A 15,677-nucleotide genomic window follows, 5' to 3' on the forward strand; every position below is an offset into this window, starting at 1 on the left:
GCAGAAGGGCGTGTGTGCATGTGGTTTTCTGATCTTTATTGCACAATATGAAAAATCATTGTAGTGTTAACGTTAGATCCAGTAAATGATTAAATAATCAGGTTGTAAGATGTGGGACACTCTAGACACTTTACATGAAGTCTCTATAGAGAGAATGTCACAGTGTTTGCCGTATGCTCATATATCCCAGGGATTTCCCCACTCCTGCTTGTAGTGTTGTCCTTTTTCATTTCACCTGCAAGTGTAGCCTGTTTGGAGATTATAGGTCACAGGAAATGCAGTGACATGCTAGTGAAAGCCTGGGAAGCATGCAAATAATGCTTGGTTTATCAGCAGTTTCATACACGTTTGTGTAATCTAGTGTAATCATTTGAAAACCACATCATCAGGGGTGTTCCCTGGCTTCAGATACAGATGCGTTAATGCTAAGAAGCCGGCAGTGGGATGCAGAGGGCAGCTGGGCTAAATGTCATCAGATATGATTCTTTGAAAGTAAAGAGTGGGAGAGAACCAAGAGCACAACATGCTTTTTCTCCAACATGCACTGAAAAGTACCAGATTCAAGATAACACTATCTCATTTACACAGCAAATTTGGTCTTGAGCTGCAGTTTTTTCCTAGTTCTGCTTCCACTTCATGAAAATTGTGAACTAAGCAAACTTTAAAGAAAGATGTATGTTTTATCCAGGACTCAGATTGAGGCAGCACTGAAATTCAAACAGGCTACGGTTGTTGGTGCCAGATGGGCTGGTTTGATCTACTGGGATTTTCAAGCTCAGACATCTTTAGGGTTAACAGAAAGATCCAAAATAAGAGAAATTATTCATAGAGCAGCAGTTCTCTGAGTTAAAATGCCTTGTTCATGGCAGAGGTCAGAGGAGCTGGTAAAAAGGTGGCAAGTATGCAGAGAAGCATCTTTGAACGCACAACTCAGTGAACCTTGTAGCAGCAGAGGACTACACAAATACTACTCCTGTTAGCTTAGAAAAGGAAACAGGGGTTACAGTTTACAAGGGCTCACCAAAATTGGAAAAGGAAGATTGGAAACACATTGCCCGGTCTGATGAGTCTCAATTTCTGCTGTGACATTTGAATAGTAGGTCAGAATTTTGCGTAAACAGCCTGAAAGACCACCAACAACCATGGCATTCAGAGCCACATAAATCCCCTTCCTAATTTTTTTGTTTACTCTTGCACATTGTCTTGACCATGTCTACATAACAGAATGCAATTATAGCTGCCATGTGATTGGCTGATTAGATATTTGTGTTAACAAGAAGCTTAACTGGCGTACCCAATGAAGTGGTTGGCGGTTGAATTTTTAGACTTTTGTCAAAGATGGTGAAACAAAAACAGAAGATTTCAAAAGGTACCTGAGGATGACAACAAATCCAAAAGGGATGGGGTTTCCATAAAATAAATTGCTGTCATTTGTGATTCTAGATAGCACAGTTTGACTCATAAATCTCTGTTAGAATGACTCATTCTGCTTTATGTAGATTCAACATTTTACTGTGCAGTTACAGTGAAATGTAGCTTCTCTAAGTAGTTTGATACAGTGTCAAAAGTGGAAACTCCAAAGATTATTTTCATATAACCCCACCAGACCGTATCTCTAGTCTTAACTACTTCACATACTTTGGAATATTCCTAAGTCAGTAGTTCTCAAATGGTGTGCCTTAACTCAAGTGTACTGCAGGCATTTGTATAACCACTTTTTATTACTACAGTTATACAGTAAATATAACATGTCAAAAGAGGATATTTTGCATGGATATGATTTTTGATGTGCTGTGAGATTGTGGCTTTAGCTTAGGTGTGACTTGGACAGAAAGTTGCAAAACCACTGGTCTAAGCTATACTGAAACATAGATTTAGTCACAGCCAAACTTTTAATTGCAAAGTAGAGCTTCATAAGCCAGATAAATGTAGTATAATAGATAGTACATTACTTAGCCATGAACTGAAGCAAAGTAGAATTTAAAAGAAGAAAGTTCAGTAGTTTGTACCTTAATATGCACTTTGATAAATAGATTTTACCCATTAATTACCCTTATTAATGTATTCAGCCCAGATTCAAGACATTCAACAGGTTCTCATTAGAAAACTGAGAAAAGTGACCCTGTTAGGCCACTTTCAGCCTCCTTAAATCTGCTCCCAGTATGTTTAAGAAAGAGTGTTAATGCTCTTACTGCTAACCTTTATGGATAGTAAAGGCTAGGGCCGTCACTACACCACATTTGTAGACTTTGAAGTGATTCTAATAAACCTTGCACAAAAAGTAAGGACATCTGTGTTTGGTAGATTATTTCATTGTTGCTTCTTGGTAATGAATCTTGCACTGTTGGAAAGCCGGGTTATTTCCCTTTTAAATGGTGCCACATTTGTAAGGAACATGCATTTGTGGGATGAGCAGCAGAGCTGAGTATGTGGGTTGCTCTCATGAAAAATGTGCTAAATCTTCTCTGCCAATGTCAAACAGCTTATTCTGCCATTGACTTTTGTTTGGTGTATTGGATGATTGAAGTCAGAAGAAATGAGGCATATTGACAATTTAACATTTTATTCATTTAATAAACCGGAGCAGCAATCAGCATAGCGCTCTCTGCATCTTCACACTTTGACCCTACGATCCACCTGCCATAGGCAGAATCTGGACTTACTGCTGAACATAACGTTCCTCCACATGTTCAGGTGCTTGTGTTGCCAACAGTGCGAATGGGCCTGGCGGTGAAGGGCAGTCATGGCGGCCCAACAGGACCAGAGATTGACTGCATTATATTGAACTAGGCCTTTAGTTTGGAGATGGTACTAGGGCTCACTCCAAATAACTTGTTTTTGCAGAACACCTGCTTGACATTGCCCTCTCGCACAGGCCCTATCCAGATCAGTCAAATGTGGCATGCAGATTCTTGGAGCAGACACCTACTGACCACTGTAGCAGAGCCCATGCTCACATAAAGCAACAGCAAAAAAAGCTGTTCAGCACTGGCAAAGATTTGGCAGTTTTTTCATGGCCGCAACCCAGATACTCAGCTCTGCTGCTCATCCCACAAATGCATGTTCCTTACAAATGTGGCACCATTTAAAAGGGAAATAACCCGGCTTTTCAATTGTGTAAGATTTATTGCCAAGAAGCGACAAAGAAATAATCTACCAAACACTAACTTCCTTACTTTTTGTGTTAAATTTATAAATGAGTTAAAGCTGTTTCAATGTTAAAAACAGAAGAAGTCCTTGTCACCGTATATTGGGCCATTTCTTGTATAAATTACTGCAGAGAAATTATAAGCACTCTCAAAACAAAACCTTTTTAGGTTCACAACAAAAAGAACCAAAAAAGCAATACTCAGAAATGTGTTTTTAGCGTCTAAAGGGGCAGCAAACAGATGACAACTATCACATTCTAACCCAAAGTCTTCTGAAAGTCCTTGGATTGGATTGCACTAACTGTGACTGTATGCTACAACTGCCCAGAACAAAAGATGCTAAAAGGACATGTCTTGGTGATGACTGTTCAGTTTTTCTTCTTTTAAAATACCAGAATGTCCAAAACCCTTGTACAAATTGCACAAAAGAATCTGCAACTTTTCTTATTAAACCGTGCCCATGTTTTGGGGGAATTTAGGGAGTTTGATGGATTCACTCCTCTCTTAGACACCTGCCTTGAGAAATTAAAGTAGACTTTTTAAAGCCTCTGTATCTTCTGATGCCAATTATCAATATGACAGATGCTGTATTATTTAAAGTAGCAGTTTTGAAAAGTACCAAAAAGTCATGAACATTTTGAAGACCTCTCTGCATGCTTTATCTCTCTGGCCTCCTGGTCATATGAGCCAGTGCACAGCCTGAAATCCTTCAGCAGAGGTCTTTATGTCTTTCTAAATACGGCTGAAAACTTGAAGTGCCAGAGGAAATCAAGTCAGTACAAGGTTGTCAACATCTTAAAAAGTATTTAAATACAAGGTCAGGTCAGGTATGGAAGAATGTGCCACACACATCTACTGCTCTGGCCTCTTGACAGCCATATCGCCAGGACCAGTCCCTATCACCTAAGCTGCAGCCAGCCACAAGGGGTTGATAGAGATATTTAGTCCAGTGGTTCTCAACTGATCGAGCAGTCCAGCATTATGACCTACCACCACCCCATTATTGATAAATCCCAACCCAAATTTCTTGCATTTCTTAAATCAAAACCAACTGTTTTTTTTTTAATGAAAAAAGGGCAGTTTAGATTTGAAAAGGAACAAAAGTCGTGATGGAACAATGGCATGGAGACATATCCTTCACAATAAAAGCACATTACAGGCTTTTTGGGACGTTTCCCTTCCAGGGACAGATCCACAACTTACTGAAAATACCTTCAACCCAGTAGTTGAGAACCAAGGATTAAGGCCATGTATTTCTGGGGCTGACATGTAGGAAACAGGTCTGTTTTAATTCTCAGGCAGGGAAAAATAAACTCTCCAGCCCCCTGAACTGTTAAATTTACACAGAAATGATAAGCTTTTATCCAGAATAGAGTTATGAGTATGTGTGTCATCCATCTTATTTGCTAAAAATGGTGATTAATAGTTAGATTTTTGTAAACCTGCTAAAATATCAAGCCATTTAAAAAAAAAATTGTTTAATGTTACTTATTTTGGGAGTTACTTGAATATCTATAGGGAATCAAAGAGGGAAAGAAAGAAAAGATACCCTAAAGACAGCAATATTTTTTTTTCCTAAGCATATTTTCTGAATTAAAGCAAGCTTCTGGGGGCTGGTTGTGATCCCCGGGCCCCCAGCTGATGATCAGTGGCGTAGGGGCTAAGACACACTCCTGCTTCACCCTAGAATTTCAACATCATGTACTTTAAGCAATACACTATTATTTTAATGACTAAGCCAAAACACTGCCAATATTTGTGTAAAATTTAAGACAGTGCACAGAAATGACTCTATGTTGGTGTGCATAGCTTATACATTTGTTTTTATCGGATCAAAACAGGAATAAATATTGTCTTATTGTGCTTGTATCATACTGCAGTTTAATACCCTAGAAAAATCTTGACATACTGAAGTCTGCATACTCAGTAATCACTTCATATTTGCTTCTTAAAACATCTTAACTAAGGAGTTTTTCATGATTTGATAAAAGTCAACTGGCCATTTTCTCATTAGTGGCTTTGAAGCATTGATTTGATGATCGCTTGCCTTTGCCTCATTTTATTCCTTGAAACACAAGTTTCTTTATGTATAGAAAAGTGCTCCATACATAAAGATTACTCTGTGTATTTCATTATGTCATAAATGAATATAAATAAAGACATAACTCAAATATATTTTTTTTATTCAAAATATTCGAGGACACTTCCACTGATCTCTGTCAAGTAAAACGAAGACGCTGAAAAACAAACTTCTCCCGGAGCAGAAAGCTAGACCTACACCTCCCACCACATCATGCTGCCGTTCAGAGAAGAACTTCCACATGATGTGCTGCAGGGATGTATGGATGCTCTCATCATAGTGAGGCCATTTAAAGCCTTAAGGCTATGAACACAGTGTTTCAGAAAACTAAAACAGCAATGACCATTTCAAAGCTACAGAAAACACAAACTACCATCACACAGTAAAAAGTTCAGTATTTCTTTGACCTGCTGCTTGTTTCACATGTTTTTTAACTTTAACAGAAGCCTTTGTTCCCTAAAAAAGAAATCATCCGGCTGTACTGCACACTCTTTAACATTTCTTGGCTGGTAACAGATTTGACCACATCGTTCTGGTGGGATAATCCATGTAACGTCATTGAGCAGAACAAGCGCTGGCTCTTGTCACCAAAGTGAAAATCCAGGCTCTTTTTTAAATCTAGCCCTCCACCAAAAACACTCAGAAGTCAGTGTGGACGTTCACATTGGAGCCAGAGAGGGCGGCTCTCTGGTCCCACCTTGTGAAAGGCAGAAATGCAGTAATGTCTCTTTATCCACAAATGTTCTTACAATCTTCCTCAACTGTGTGGCCTCACTTTGCTTTCATCATAGGTTTAAGATCCTCCTCCTCCTCCTCCTCCTCCTCCTCCTCCTCGTCATCCGTGTCGAAAAATTCATCCTCAAAAAAAGATCCTCCAAAGCCATACTCCTGCGCGTGCACCGACACCTCATTTGACATCAAGTGAGGCGATCCTTCAACGAAATCTGCAAACCTGTGAATTCAAGTCACAATACTTGTAAAAACACAAGTGATAAACGATATTCAAACACAGTGCTAGTACCCAGAAACTCCAAGTACATCTTAATTATAAAATTGCTGGAGAAACAGGCCAAACTCAAGATGCACGTTCACTTTTCCTTAGTTTTGATTCTCGTATCTAATTGCAGGTTCCAGCCTCAGAGATCAAACACACCTGTTCAAAGATCCAGTGAATCCTGGCCAGTCATGTCATCTTTTGTTTTCTGAGTTTATGTTGCTTCCACTCTGCCGCTGATTCAGCCTGCCAGGATGCAGGACAAGAGACTAAAAAACTCATTTGTCACAGCTACTGTGTGCTTTTAAAATGACTAGTTGTGATTGCTTAATTGTCAACTGGACTTTCACTTATTGTACTATCATTTATTTTTGGCTGGTAAATTTACTACTTACAGCTAAACAATTTGTTAGCTCGTTGTTTGTTAGCCCTACATTAGGTATAATAAAGTCAAAGATTAAACAACAGCATCTGTAATGTTTAAAAAGACAAAATAGTACTGAGGAGTACCACCATTTAAAGAAGCCCTGCATGATCAGACAACTTCACCTTATGTGATAAATAGTTTTGACTTTTATATTAATATTGAACAAAAAAAATCACTGGAAATCTGCATTTTGAGTCAATTTGAACTTATAAACTCACCAGGAGGCCGCCATGTTTTGGGTCACACTGGTAGTGATGTTATCAGACACATTTTTAGCTCCTGGCTTTCATCAGGGTTGTCAAGAACAAACATATTCTACCAATGTGGGCGCACATGTTTGCAACATGTAGAAATGTCTCTCTATTTATCATTTTTCCTATCTATTTTGACCTGTAACCACTTGCGGTGAGCAGAAAAAATAGGCAAGACCTCAATTCTCTAAATTCTCAGCGCTTGAGACTCACTTTTTATGCGGGCAGTCTGAAAGCCCTGACTTGTTAACGTGCTAAATCCAGCTGTGTCGCAGCCACTCCATGAAACAGCAGAAACTGCATAGAGGTAGTACGGCTGAGAAGCACTGTGGTCAGATGACATCACACTACCAATGCAGACCAAAACATGGCAACCTCCTGGTGAGTTCATAAGTTTAAATTTGCTCAAAATGCAGATATGTAGTGATTTTTTGTTCTATATACATATAAGAGATACAATTAATACAATGAGACGAAGTTGTCAGGTCATGCAGGGCTCCTTTCAAGAACCTTAATATCGTTACTAAGTAGTTAAAGGATTCTGGTTGGTCATAGGATAAGTTTTGTTGTACTGTGCCTGGAAGGTCTAAATGTTTGCCCACGGGCCAAATCCAGCCTGCAATATCATATCGTATTTTTACTATAACTTGCCCAACTTGAGGTCTGCAGAGTTCCTCTAGTATAGAAATCTTACTTTAACTTTAATGATTTAAAATATCCTTGTTAAGTCAGAAAAAATGTAAAAGGAAAGATTAAAAATAATTACATAAAAAGTCAGGAATTTGGAAAATACCTTTTTTTTTCTCATTTTCAATTTTCAATTTTGAATCTCACAATTAAAACTTAAACTTATGATTCTGACTTTTAATCTCATATTTTGGCCTTTTAGGTTTACAATTTTAAATTTTAAGTCATATTTTGACCTATTAAACTCATGATTTCAAATTTTATCTCATATTGTGACCTTTAAACATGATTGAGACTTTCTATTTCATATATTTGCCATTTAAAAACATTATTATGACATCTAATTTTGTGTTTTGACCTTTTGAACTATGAAGTTTGACTTCTTATCTTAGATACTGAGCATTTAAACTTATCATTTTGACTTTCTTTAATGTCAAAATACCTTATCACTAGTGCTAAGTTTTTTCCCCATAATTTATTACTGTTGACAATAATGTTGGCAGTTAATGGTTAAATGTTGACCTTCTTAGGCTCTCAGGTTAGACTTAAATTCAGAATCTGGCCCCTGCTGTGACTGAGTCTGACATCCCTGGTGTACGTGATAAAACTTCTTGTGATTAAGCAAAAGTAGGAAAAATATATTTCAACCAGTAGCGAACCACCAACAGCTGCTGTTTTGGAAGAAACTTATGGTCACTTTAGCAAATACTGTTTCAGTAGATGTTTGAATAAATTATATCTGTTAGTTTTAAGTCTTAAGTTATATTTTCTGAAATGTTCTGGGACCTGCTGTGCAGGTTGGGGTTGTACTAATAACGGCAATCTTTAATTTGTGGATTTAACAGGTTGTGTTTTTAAAAAAGCTGTTATGTGTCTGACTGCATCAGGGATTTGATTCTTTTAAAATGAATCCAGAATTATTACAGACCTTAAGAGATAGCCTGTGTAAATCGTGGATATCAGTAGAAACACATTTTAAATCAGGGACTGATTAAGAAAGCATGTTTTTTTTTTTAAATTGATAGCAGCAAGCCTCGATCGCTGTCTTTTTGTGCAGACCAGCATTTACTAACAGCAAAGCAAACAGCACTTAGACCAGTACCCAGGCTCACTGGTGTGGGCTCTGTCTGCTTAAAGTATAAAAAGACAGGGTAACAGTTCAGCGGGTAGTTCAGGCACTCATATACAGAGGTTAGTCCTTAACACACTGGTTGTGAGATCGATCCCCAGTCTTAACGCTGTTTGGTGCACGTCTCTCCTCACTTTCTCTTCCCATACATCCTGTCTCTCTTCAGCTGTCCCATTCAAATAAAGGCAATGCCCCCCAAAACACTTAACTTAAAAAAAAAAAATATATGTATATATATACAGTTGTATCCCACATTCTTTAACAAAACCTCACCAACCTTATTACCATAAATACGCCCAATACAGAGCTAAGAAAGTCAGCTAAATATAACTTGTGTATATTGTTTTCCTGCCATCCTTCGATAGTAGAAGGCAAAGAAATAAAACCATCATCAAAGATGATCTTCACACAGATTAATCTCCGAATCACTTTCATGATCAGGATTAGTATCTCATTACTATGGAAAAGGCCAGCATTCCTCTTTCAGTGACTGCAGGCACTGAAGTCACACCTTGAATTCACACAAGGTATTGTGGAGGCTTGGAATAAGGTGTTTAGACGTTTTAAGGAGATAGTCTTCTAGATTATAATATTACCAGGTATCACATTAAAGTTGACGATTTAAGTATATTCTTTGTAAAACCAAATCATTGTGCTGAGCTCAAACAATGCCCTCAAATTATTTATTGTATCAAAACAAAGAACTTTATCAGTTACCTTTTCGGGGATTGTAGTCTCGACACAGCCTTCCATGGGCTGAACTCGGGACTGTTACAGTACTTCCTCAGGTCTTCCAGAGCTTTCCGAGTTTCCTCTTCACCCTGCCTCTGGTACTCCTCTTCAGTTAAGAGCCGGCGTGGCTCCGGCTTCCAGTGAATTAATTTTTTCATTCTCCTGCATGAAACAGTGAGTGCGACTGAATCGGAGGTAAATGCAATAAAACATCTTGTACCACTGCTTTGAATTTTAGTACTTGACCAAACACATCTATTTAAGCAGAATCGGCAGGTATTATGCATGTATTTTCAAAGATCAAATTATTTTAAAATACATTAAACATCACTGAATATGTGCAGTACAAAAAAAACTCTGAAATACATAAACAAAGACGGTTATAAGTAGTAATATACTTGTCACATTTCCAACCACAGAGCTCTCTCATCATTCACAAATCAACAAAAGCTGTACGAATGGCTTTTAAGTGGGTTTTCAAAGCAACACACTACTGTACAATTACGCCACCTGCTGTCCAGATTGCAAAAACTCACCTCCATGCAGCACCTGCCAAAAAAACTGGGTACTCTAAGTTTTTGGAAATGAAAGCTGCTATGATGATGGCAAAGGCAAGTTGCTGTATTTGATTCCCTAAATAAACCAGGAGAAGACCAAAGATCTGCAGCACCCACGACAAGATGTTGATGCGCTTCTCATCCACCAGAGGACCATAAAGGTAACACACAGAAAAACTGATGAATCCAACCACTGCTACATATGCTGACGAATACAAAAACAGAGGAGATATTTGATTACAAAATAAGCAGAAACTTAAAAAGAGAAACATGATGGTTCAAGGAGAAGATGTTTATTATCAATGAAAGTCTATTACTTAAATTACATGCACATTGGTCTACAATTAGCAAATTAATAAACAGCTTTAAGTTTGACATTTACAATTTCAGAGAAGTCCCTTGCAGTGTATATTAAGTTTGAAATCATAAAGGGTTTTTACCTAGAGCCAAGTGCCAGTGTTGTTGCAAAATTATGTTGAGGTTCCTGAAGGCAAGCTGGATGGCATACAAAGAAAATGACCAGCCACCAACAATCAACACGTAGAAAGGGCTTTTCTGCTTGAACAGCAAAGACAAGTATAATATTACTAAGAGTAAATATGCAACTCATAAAATCATGGATGTTTTAGGGAAAATATAACATCCTACCTTTGGCAAAAAACGTGCCAAAATAAAAAACAGGATGATGAGAGAGGCGATCATGCCTGTACTCATTCCGGCAGAGTAGAAGAAAATTTGGCTCCTTCATGTAAAGGGGAATAAAAGATTAAAAACATAACTCTGATATCTCTAAACAATGATACATATGATATAAGTTTTACCTGCTGAGTGAGTCTGCAAAGAAAAAAAGGAACATTCCTGCCAGGAAAACCAGAATCAGATAGATGTCCCACTCTGCAAGGAAAAGAGTAACATTCTGATGGTCAAGTAATATCTTGGAAATGAAAATTTATCAACTTTATGTGTTTTCCACTTACTGCAGAGAGGCTTCACAGTGTATGGAGTTTTATCAGCAGGCTGGATCTTGATGCACGTTTTCTTGCTGTACAGGTTGATGTTGATAGTGGTTTCATTGTGCCGCTCCTGTAACAAACCCTGAAACCAGCCCCAGAAACTGAAGCGGTCCAGCTCCTGCAGCTTCTCTTCATCTTCCACAATGTAAACCTTGAACACATTCGCGCTCGAAACTTTGACCTGTCAGAGAGATACAACTATTACAGAACAGACTGACTGACTTTTGCAGTAATGAATAATTAGATTTAAATTTAATTAAGAAGAACTTCTGCACCTACATACTAGGATTTCACAATATTGGATTTTAGCTGATATCCGATATGCGGATATTTACAAATAAATTTTAGCCAACACCAATATTTAAATGTGGTTCAGAACTTTAACTTCAATCCTTAAAACACATTAACAAATTTTGTCTTAAAACACAGTTTGAAGTGTAAGAAATGATGTTAACAAAGAAAAGACACCAACTGACGTAGGTCTGTTCATCCTGACTAAAACACCAACAAACTTATTTGTTCGTATGGCCAGTCTTTGCAGCTGATAAAGGCAGATTTTTATAGCAAAAATATTGGTTGTAACTATCGTCAGAAATTTTCATATTCGCCGATATTCAATACATGACAATAATATCGTGCATCCCTGCCTTATGAACTAGGCATACCCAGGGCAGATGTTTCCTTTTCCAAGACTGTATGGATCACAAATTTGCAAGTGAAACCCCGCAGATCATTAGGAAAATATTTCAGAAATTTGCTTCATGACAGCAGAAGAGAGAGAGAGAGTATATCAAGTACAATTTTCAAGAGCTGTAGCTGTAGTAACTTACCTGAATTCTTGTCCACGTTTGCTTCCAGGTGGGCACTATTGAATTTTTGTAACAGAATTTGTTGGGCCCCGTCATGACATAGCTCTCGCCATTCTGGAGGTCAATTACTGGCTGTGTGTTACCTGGGTTTGATAAAGAGAGGTGTTTAAGTCAAACAGAGCATCATATTTGACTTGACTCCTAAGGAAACCTAAAACTAAACACTGCATTAGTCTGTATAATTCTACATGTCGCTCTAAGCTTCACATTGTAACAAAGCAAGCTTACAGACAGAGGTCTTACGTATGTAACTATGTTCCCATGGGAACACTACTAAAGCCAACAAGGTGGAGTAGCTCCACAGAACCTTTTCTGGATGCAGGAAATAGTACTTTCAAAAAGCATTTTAAAAAATCTAATTTATAAGCCAGCTTTGCATCAGGAAAATCAAATTATCTTGGTTTCAGCCCTTTTAAGGTCAATACTAAATTCTTTTAATATTTATGCTTAAAACATCTGAAAAAGCTGCCTTTCAGTTGTGCTTTTCCTTTACACCAAATATTGTTAGCTATGTTTAGTATGGTCTGTACAACATATAGATACAGAACCCTTCATCTTACTAAAGCACTGCTGTGTTGTCTTTCTTTTAAGATACCCTGAGTTCCTACACATGATTAAAATCCTAAAAAATGGAATACAGTTTTAATTAGGGATCCAAGACACCACATCTATCCAGACCATGTAGGAACACAAGTACTTATATTTGGGTACTCACTGATACCAGGTACGAATTTAAGTACTTAATAATCCTGTAAGTGTTCTAACATTCATTTCTTTGTCTTATTTTCATCAGATGCTCTTAATCCCCCTTCTTGACAGTTTATTAGAGCATTGTTTCCATTCTTCTCTACTTCTTTTATCCTCACTCATGTTAAAATACCAACAAACTGCAGACATGGCTCAAACTCTGGCGACACACTTAAATAATGAGGGGCTAACATGCTTTGAAATTATACCTAGTACAGTATCTGCAGTGTACAAGTATAGGTACTTACAAAGTAAACAAAGTATCAGCACCAATACCTGATACTGATATTGGTATCCGTGCATCCCTAGTAGGACTGGACAGTCAATCAAAATTTAGATTAAATCGTTTAAATCTTACTGTAATTTTCAGTTCACAGGTGCAATAGTTCTTTAACCTGAAATGTCCGTCAAAATATCAGTTTAATACAATCTTTTTGCAGCTTGACACGAAACACGAATATCAATAAATATACGTATTTTAAGCTCATACTGCCACATGAATAAATATCACAGGCTTAACAGATGTTATTACAGAGTGATTGCATCATTCTGTAGTCCATACAAGCTGTTCAAGTTGTTGCCTTTACGTTTTTTTAAACCACCAGTTAGATAGCGTGTAAATTGTTGCTTGGCTGCAGCAACTTTCAGTTTCTGTCTTAATAACGGGTTGATAATGGATATGTTTTTAGAATAACCTGAGGGAGGGGCGGGCAAGTAAACCAAACAACATTCAGATTGTACTTGTACAGATATGTGTTCTCGAAATCCAAATCAAGCTAAATAAATGATTGACTACAACTCCATTTACCAGAACCACACTGACGGAAAAGGACACAGCAACGCTCAGGTTATGAATTTAAGTGTCCAAAACGTTCAGCTTCAAGTAACTTCTGTTATAACGGTTTCAGACACAAAACACAAGCTAACACGAGTTAGCTTACATGTTACTTATTTAAGCTACGTTTTATATTTTATTATATATTTATAGTTGCTACGTAACAATACTTCTTACCCGTAAACTGTTGCGATTTATGAGGTAAACAGACGAGCAGAGCCGTGAACACCATTAATTTAGCACTAGTGGAAATTAAACCGTTTATCATTTTCATGCATCCCGCCATGATGATAGCACCATTATCCCTCCTCTCATGTTTTGACCCGCCCCTTCCTCCTCTGACGACCTGATTGAGTTACAGGCCGACCAGCCAATCACAAAGTCAGACGGCGTGACGTCAACATCGTCGTGCGTTCAAAGTATCTATGAACTGTGGAAGCTGCTTTGAAAACAGACAAAATATGTACGAAATAAATCCAAATTATAAGGTGAAAAAATGTCAAACTATGAGACATGGAGTCATTACACTTTTTTTTAACCACAAAATGATGAATTTAAACTTTTCAACTCATTATAAGGCCATTTGATCCCGCAATTCTGTCTTTTATTAGATTTTGGGCTTTCTATCTCACATTGAAGACTGTTTTTTCTCCTAATTTCAACGTTTTATTTAGAATGCATGACTAACGATGTCCTTATTTTGACTTTTTATTGCACAATTGTGACTTGTATCCAATTTCAACTTTCTTAATCATAATTTCAACTTTTTATCTCATAATAATGACGCACATCTTATGATTATGACTATCTCATAATTTTGACTTTTTTTTACTCGTGATTTTGACTTTTCATCTCATGATTATGAATAACTTTGCCATAATTTTGAATTTTTATACCATTTTAACGTTCTATATCATAAATGCAACTTTTTATCTCATAATAATGACTCAGGTCTCATAATTTGGACTTTTGAATTCATAATTTTTACTTTTTATCCTGCATTTATATCTCATAATTTCAACGTTTTATCTTACAATAATGACTAAATATCTCATTCTTTGGTTTAAGAATTAAGACTTTTATAAGTAACTTTCATCTGTCTTCTTTTAAGTGGTAGAAATGGGCTTCAAAAACAAACTGATAGTTTGGTGTAATGTTACTGTTGGCCTAATCAATGCATGAAATACATACAAGAAGAAAAATAGAATGAAGGGGATTATGTTCTGTTAAATTAAATCAACACAATGAGAAAAATTACAGCCTTGGTTTCTCATTTCTTTAACATTAGTAGGGCTAATAGAGACCCCAAAGATGCCTAAGACCCAGAAACCTAAAAATCAACTTTGTTTTCTCTTTTTCAGACAATAACATATACTTTTTGCCATGTACAAGCCAAGATCAACAACACTCCTATTTTTCATTATGTCTCCTGTATTTCAAGGCCATCTGCCACCTTTGATGCTGTTATTTCTCACAGGAAAATTCCAGGTCATAAGTGAGCCATACATGAGGACTCATAGGTCTTGTATGTTGTCTTAATACACCACCAGATTGCCTAAAAATGCCTGCTATTGCAAGCAGAGCTGGCCTGAGCTATGGATGGCTGTCAAGTTATAGTTGTCGAATATTCTGCAAAGTGTGCTGGATGGATTTTAACAAAGGGCACTGTGACAACAATGATGCAGCTGGGCATATCTGCTCATGATGGTACAAAAGGGCAAGCCACTGATGTCAAAATCATATCTACTTTGTCAACCTCACTGATTAAGCCCATTCGCCCATATTTTGTAAACAAAAAATTGGTAGGTACAGCCCAGATGGAACTTTTGATACAAAGTGTACCTACCTTTTTTATAAAACAAGTGCACCTGTAGTTTGGCATTGGTGGAGCAAGTAAATACAAGAGGACATATGGAGGCTGCAGGAGAATGAGCCACTGTTATCAAAGTTTATCAGTGGATCAGTGCTGTATAAACACAGGGAGTGGCGTGGGTATAAGGAACCATAAAACATGAACTGTTCCATGGAAAGAGGAGAACAGTGACAGAAGCATTCAGCAATTATGACTTAAAACCACTAGGTGGCAGCTGCCAACCTTTCAGCACACTCATTTGTGAAACAGGGACCAATTTAACCTTGTGTCTTTCTCGATCGGACATACAACTGAGGACACATATTTCAGCAGGATGACTATTTCAATTGAGAAG

At 37.4% G+C, this 15,677-nt stretch overlaps 1 protein-coding gene across 3 annotated transcripts; it reads right to left on the reverse strand.

The window, feature by feature from the left end:
* Positions 1 to 5,352: 5,352 nt before the first annotated feature.
* nemp1 (nuclear envelope integral membrane protein 1) lies at positions 5,353 to 13,795 on the reverse strand. Of its 3 annotated transcripts, XM_041798568.1 has the most exons (10): positions 13,648 to 13,769; positions 11,850 to 11,971; positions 10,984 to 11,200; positions 10,828 to 10,900; positions 10,655 to 10,748; positions 10,447 to 10,564; positions 9,986 to 10,211; positions 9,435 to 9,611; positions 6,383 to 6,469; positions 6,071 to 6,181 (listed from the first exon to the last, which is right to left on the reverse strand). In XM_041798568.1, the coding sequence occupies exons 1-9, from the start codon at positions 13,754 to 13,756 to the stop codon at positions 6,418 to 6,420; spliced, it is 1,188 nt and encodes a 395-aa protein (XP_041654502.1). In that variant the 5' UTR covers positions 13,757 to 13,769; the 3' UTR covers positions 6,071 to 6,181; positions 6,383 to 6,417. The 3 variants fall into 3 exon arrangements, with proteins under 3 accessions (XP_041654503.1, XP_041654501.1, XP_041654502.1); XM_041798569.1 differs by lacking the exon at positions 6,383 to 6,469 and having other exon boundaries at positions 5,353 to 6,181; positions 10,447 to 10,561; positions 13,648 to 13,795; XM_041798567.1 differs by lacking the exon at positions 6,383 to 6,469 and having other exon boundaries at positions 5,353 to 6,181.
* Between the last annotated feature and the right edge of the window lie 1,882 nt (positions 13,796 to 15,677).

The sequence above is a fragment of the Cheilinus undulatus genome, linkage group 11, assembly GCF_018320785.1.
Source record: "Cheilinus undulatus linkage group 11, ASM1832078v1, whole genome shotgun sequence".
Classification (NCBI taxonomy): Eukaryota; Metazoa; Chordata; class Actinopteri; order Labriformes; family Labridae; genus Cheilinus; species Cheilinus undulatus.

Excerpts from the sequence above, each read along its gene's own strand:
- nemp1 (XM_041798567.1), bottom strand. The coding sequence starts at position 13,756 with ATGGCGGGATGCATGAAAATGATAAACGGTTTAATTTCCACTAGTGCT. Across the intron at positions 10,565-10,654 it reads TGGCACGTTTTTTGCCAAAG|CAGAAAAGCCCTTTCTACGT; the intron begins GTAGGATGTTAT and ends TTGCTGTTCAAG. Across the intron at positions 10,212-10,446 it reads ACACTGGCACTTGGCTCTAG|CATATGTAGCAGTGGTTGGA; the intron begins GTAAAAACCCTT and ends TGTATTCGTCAG.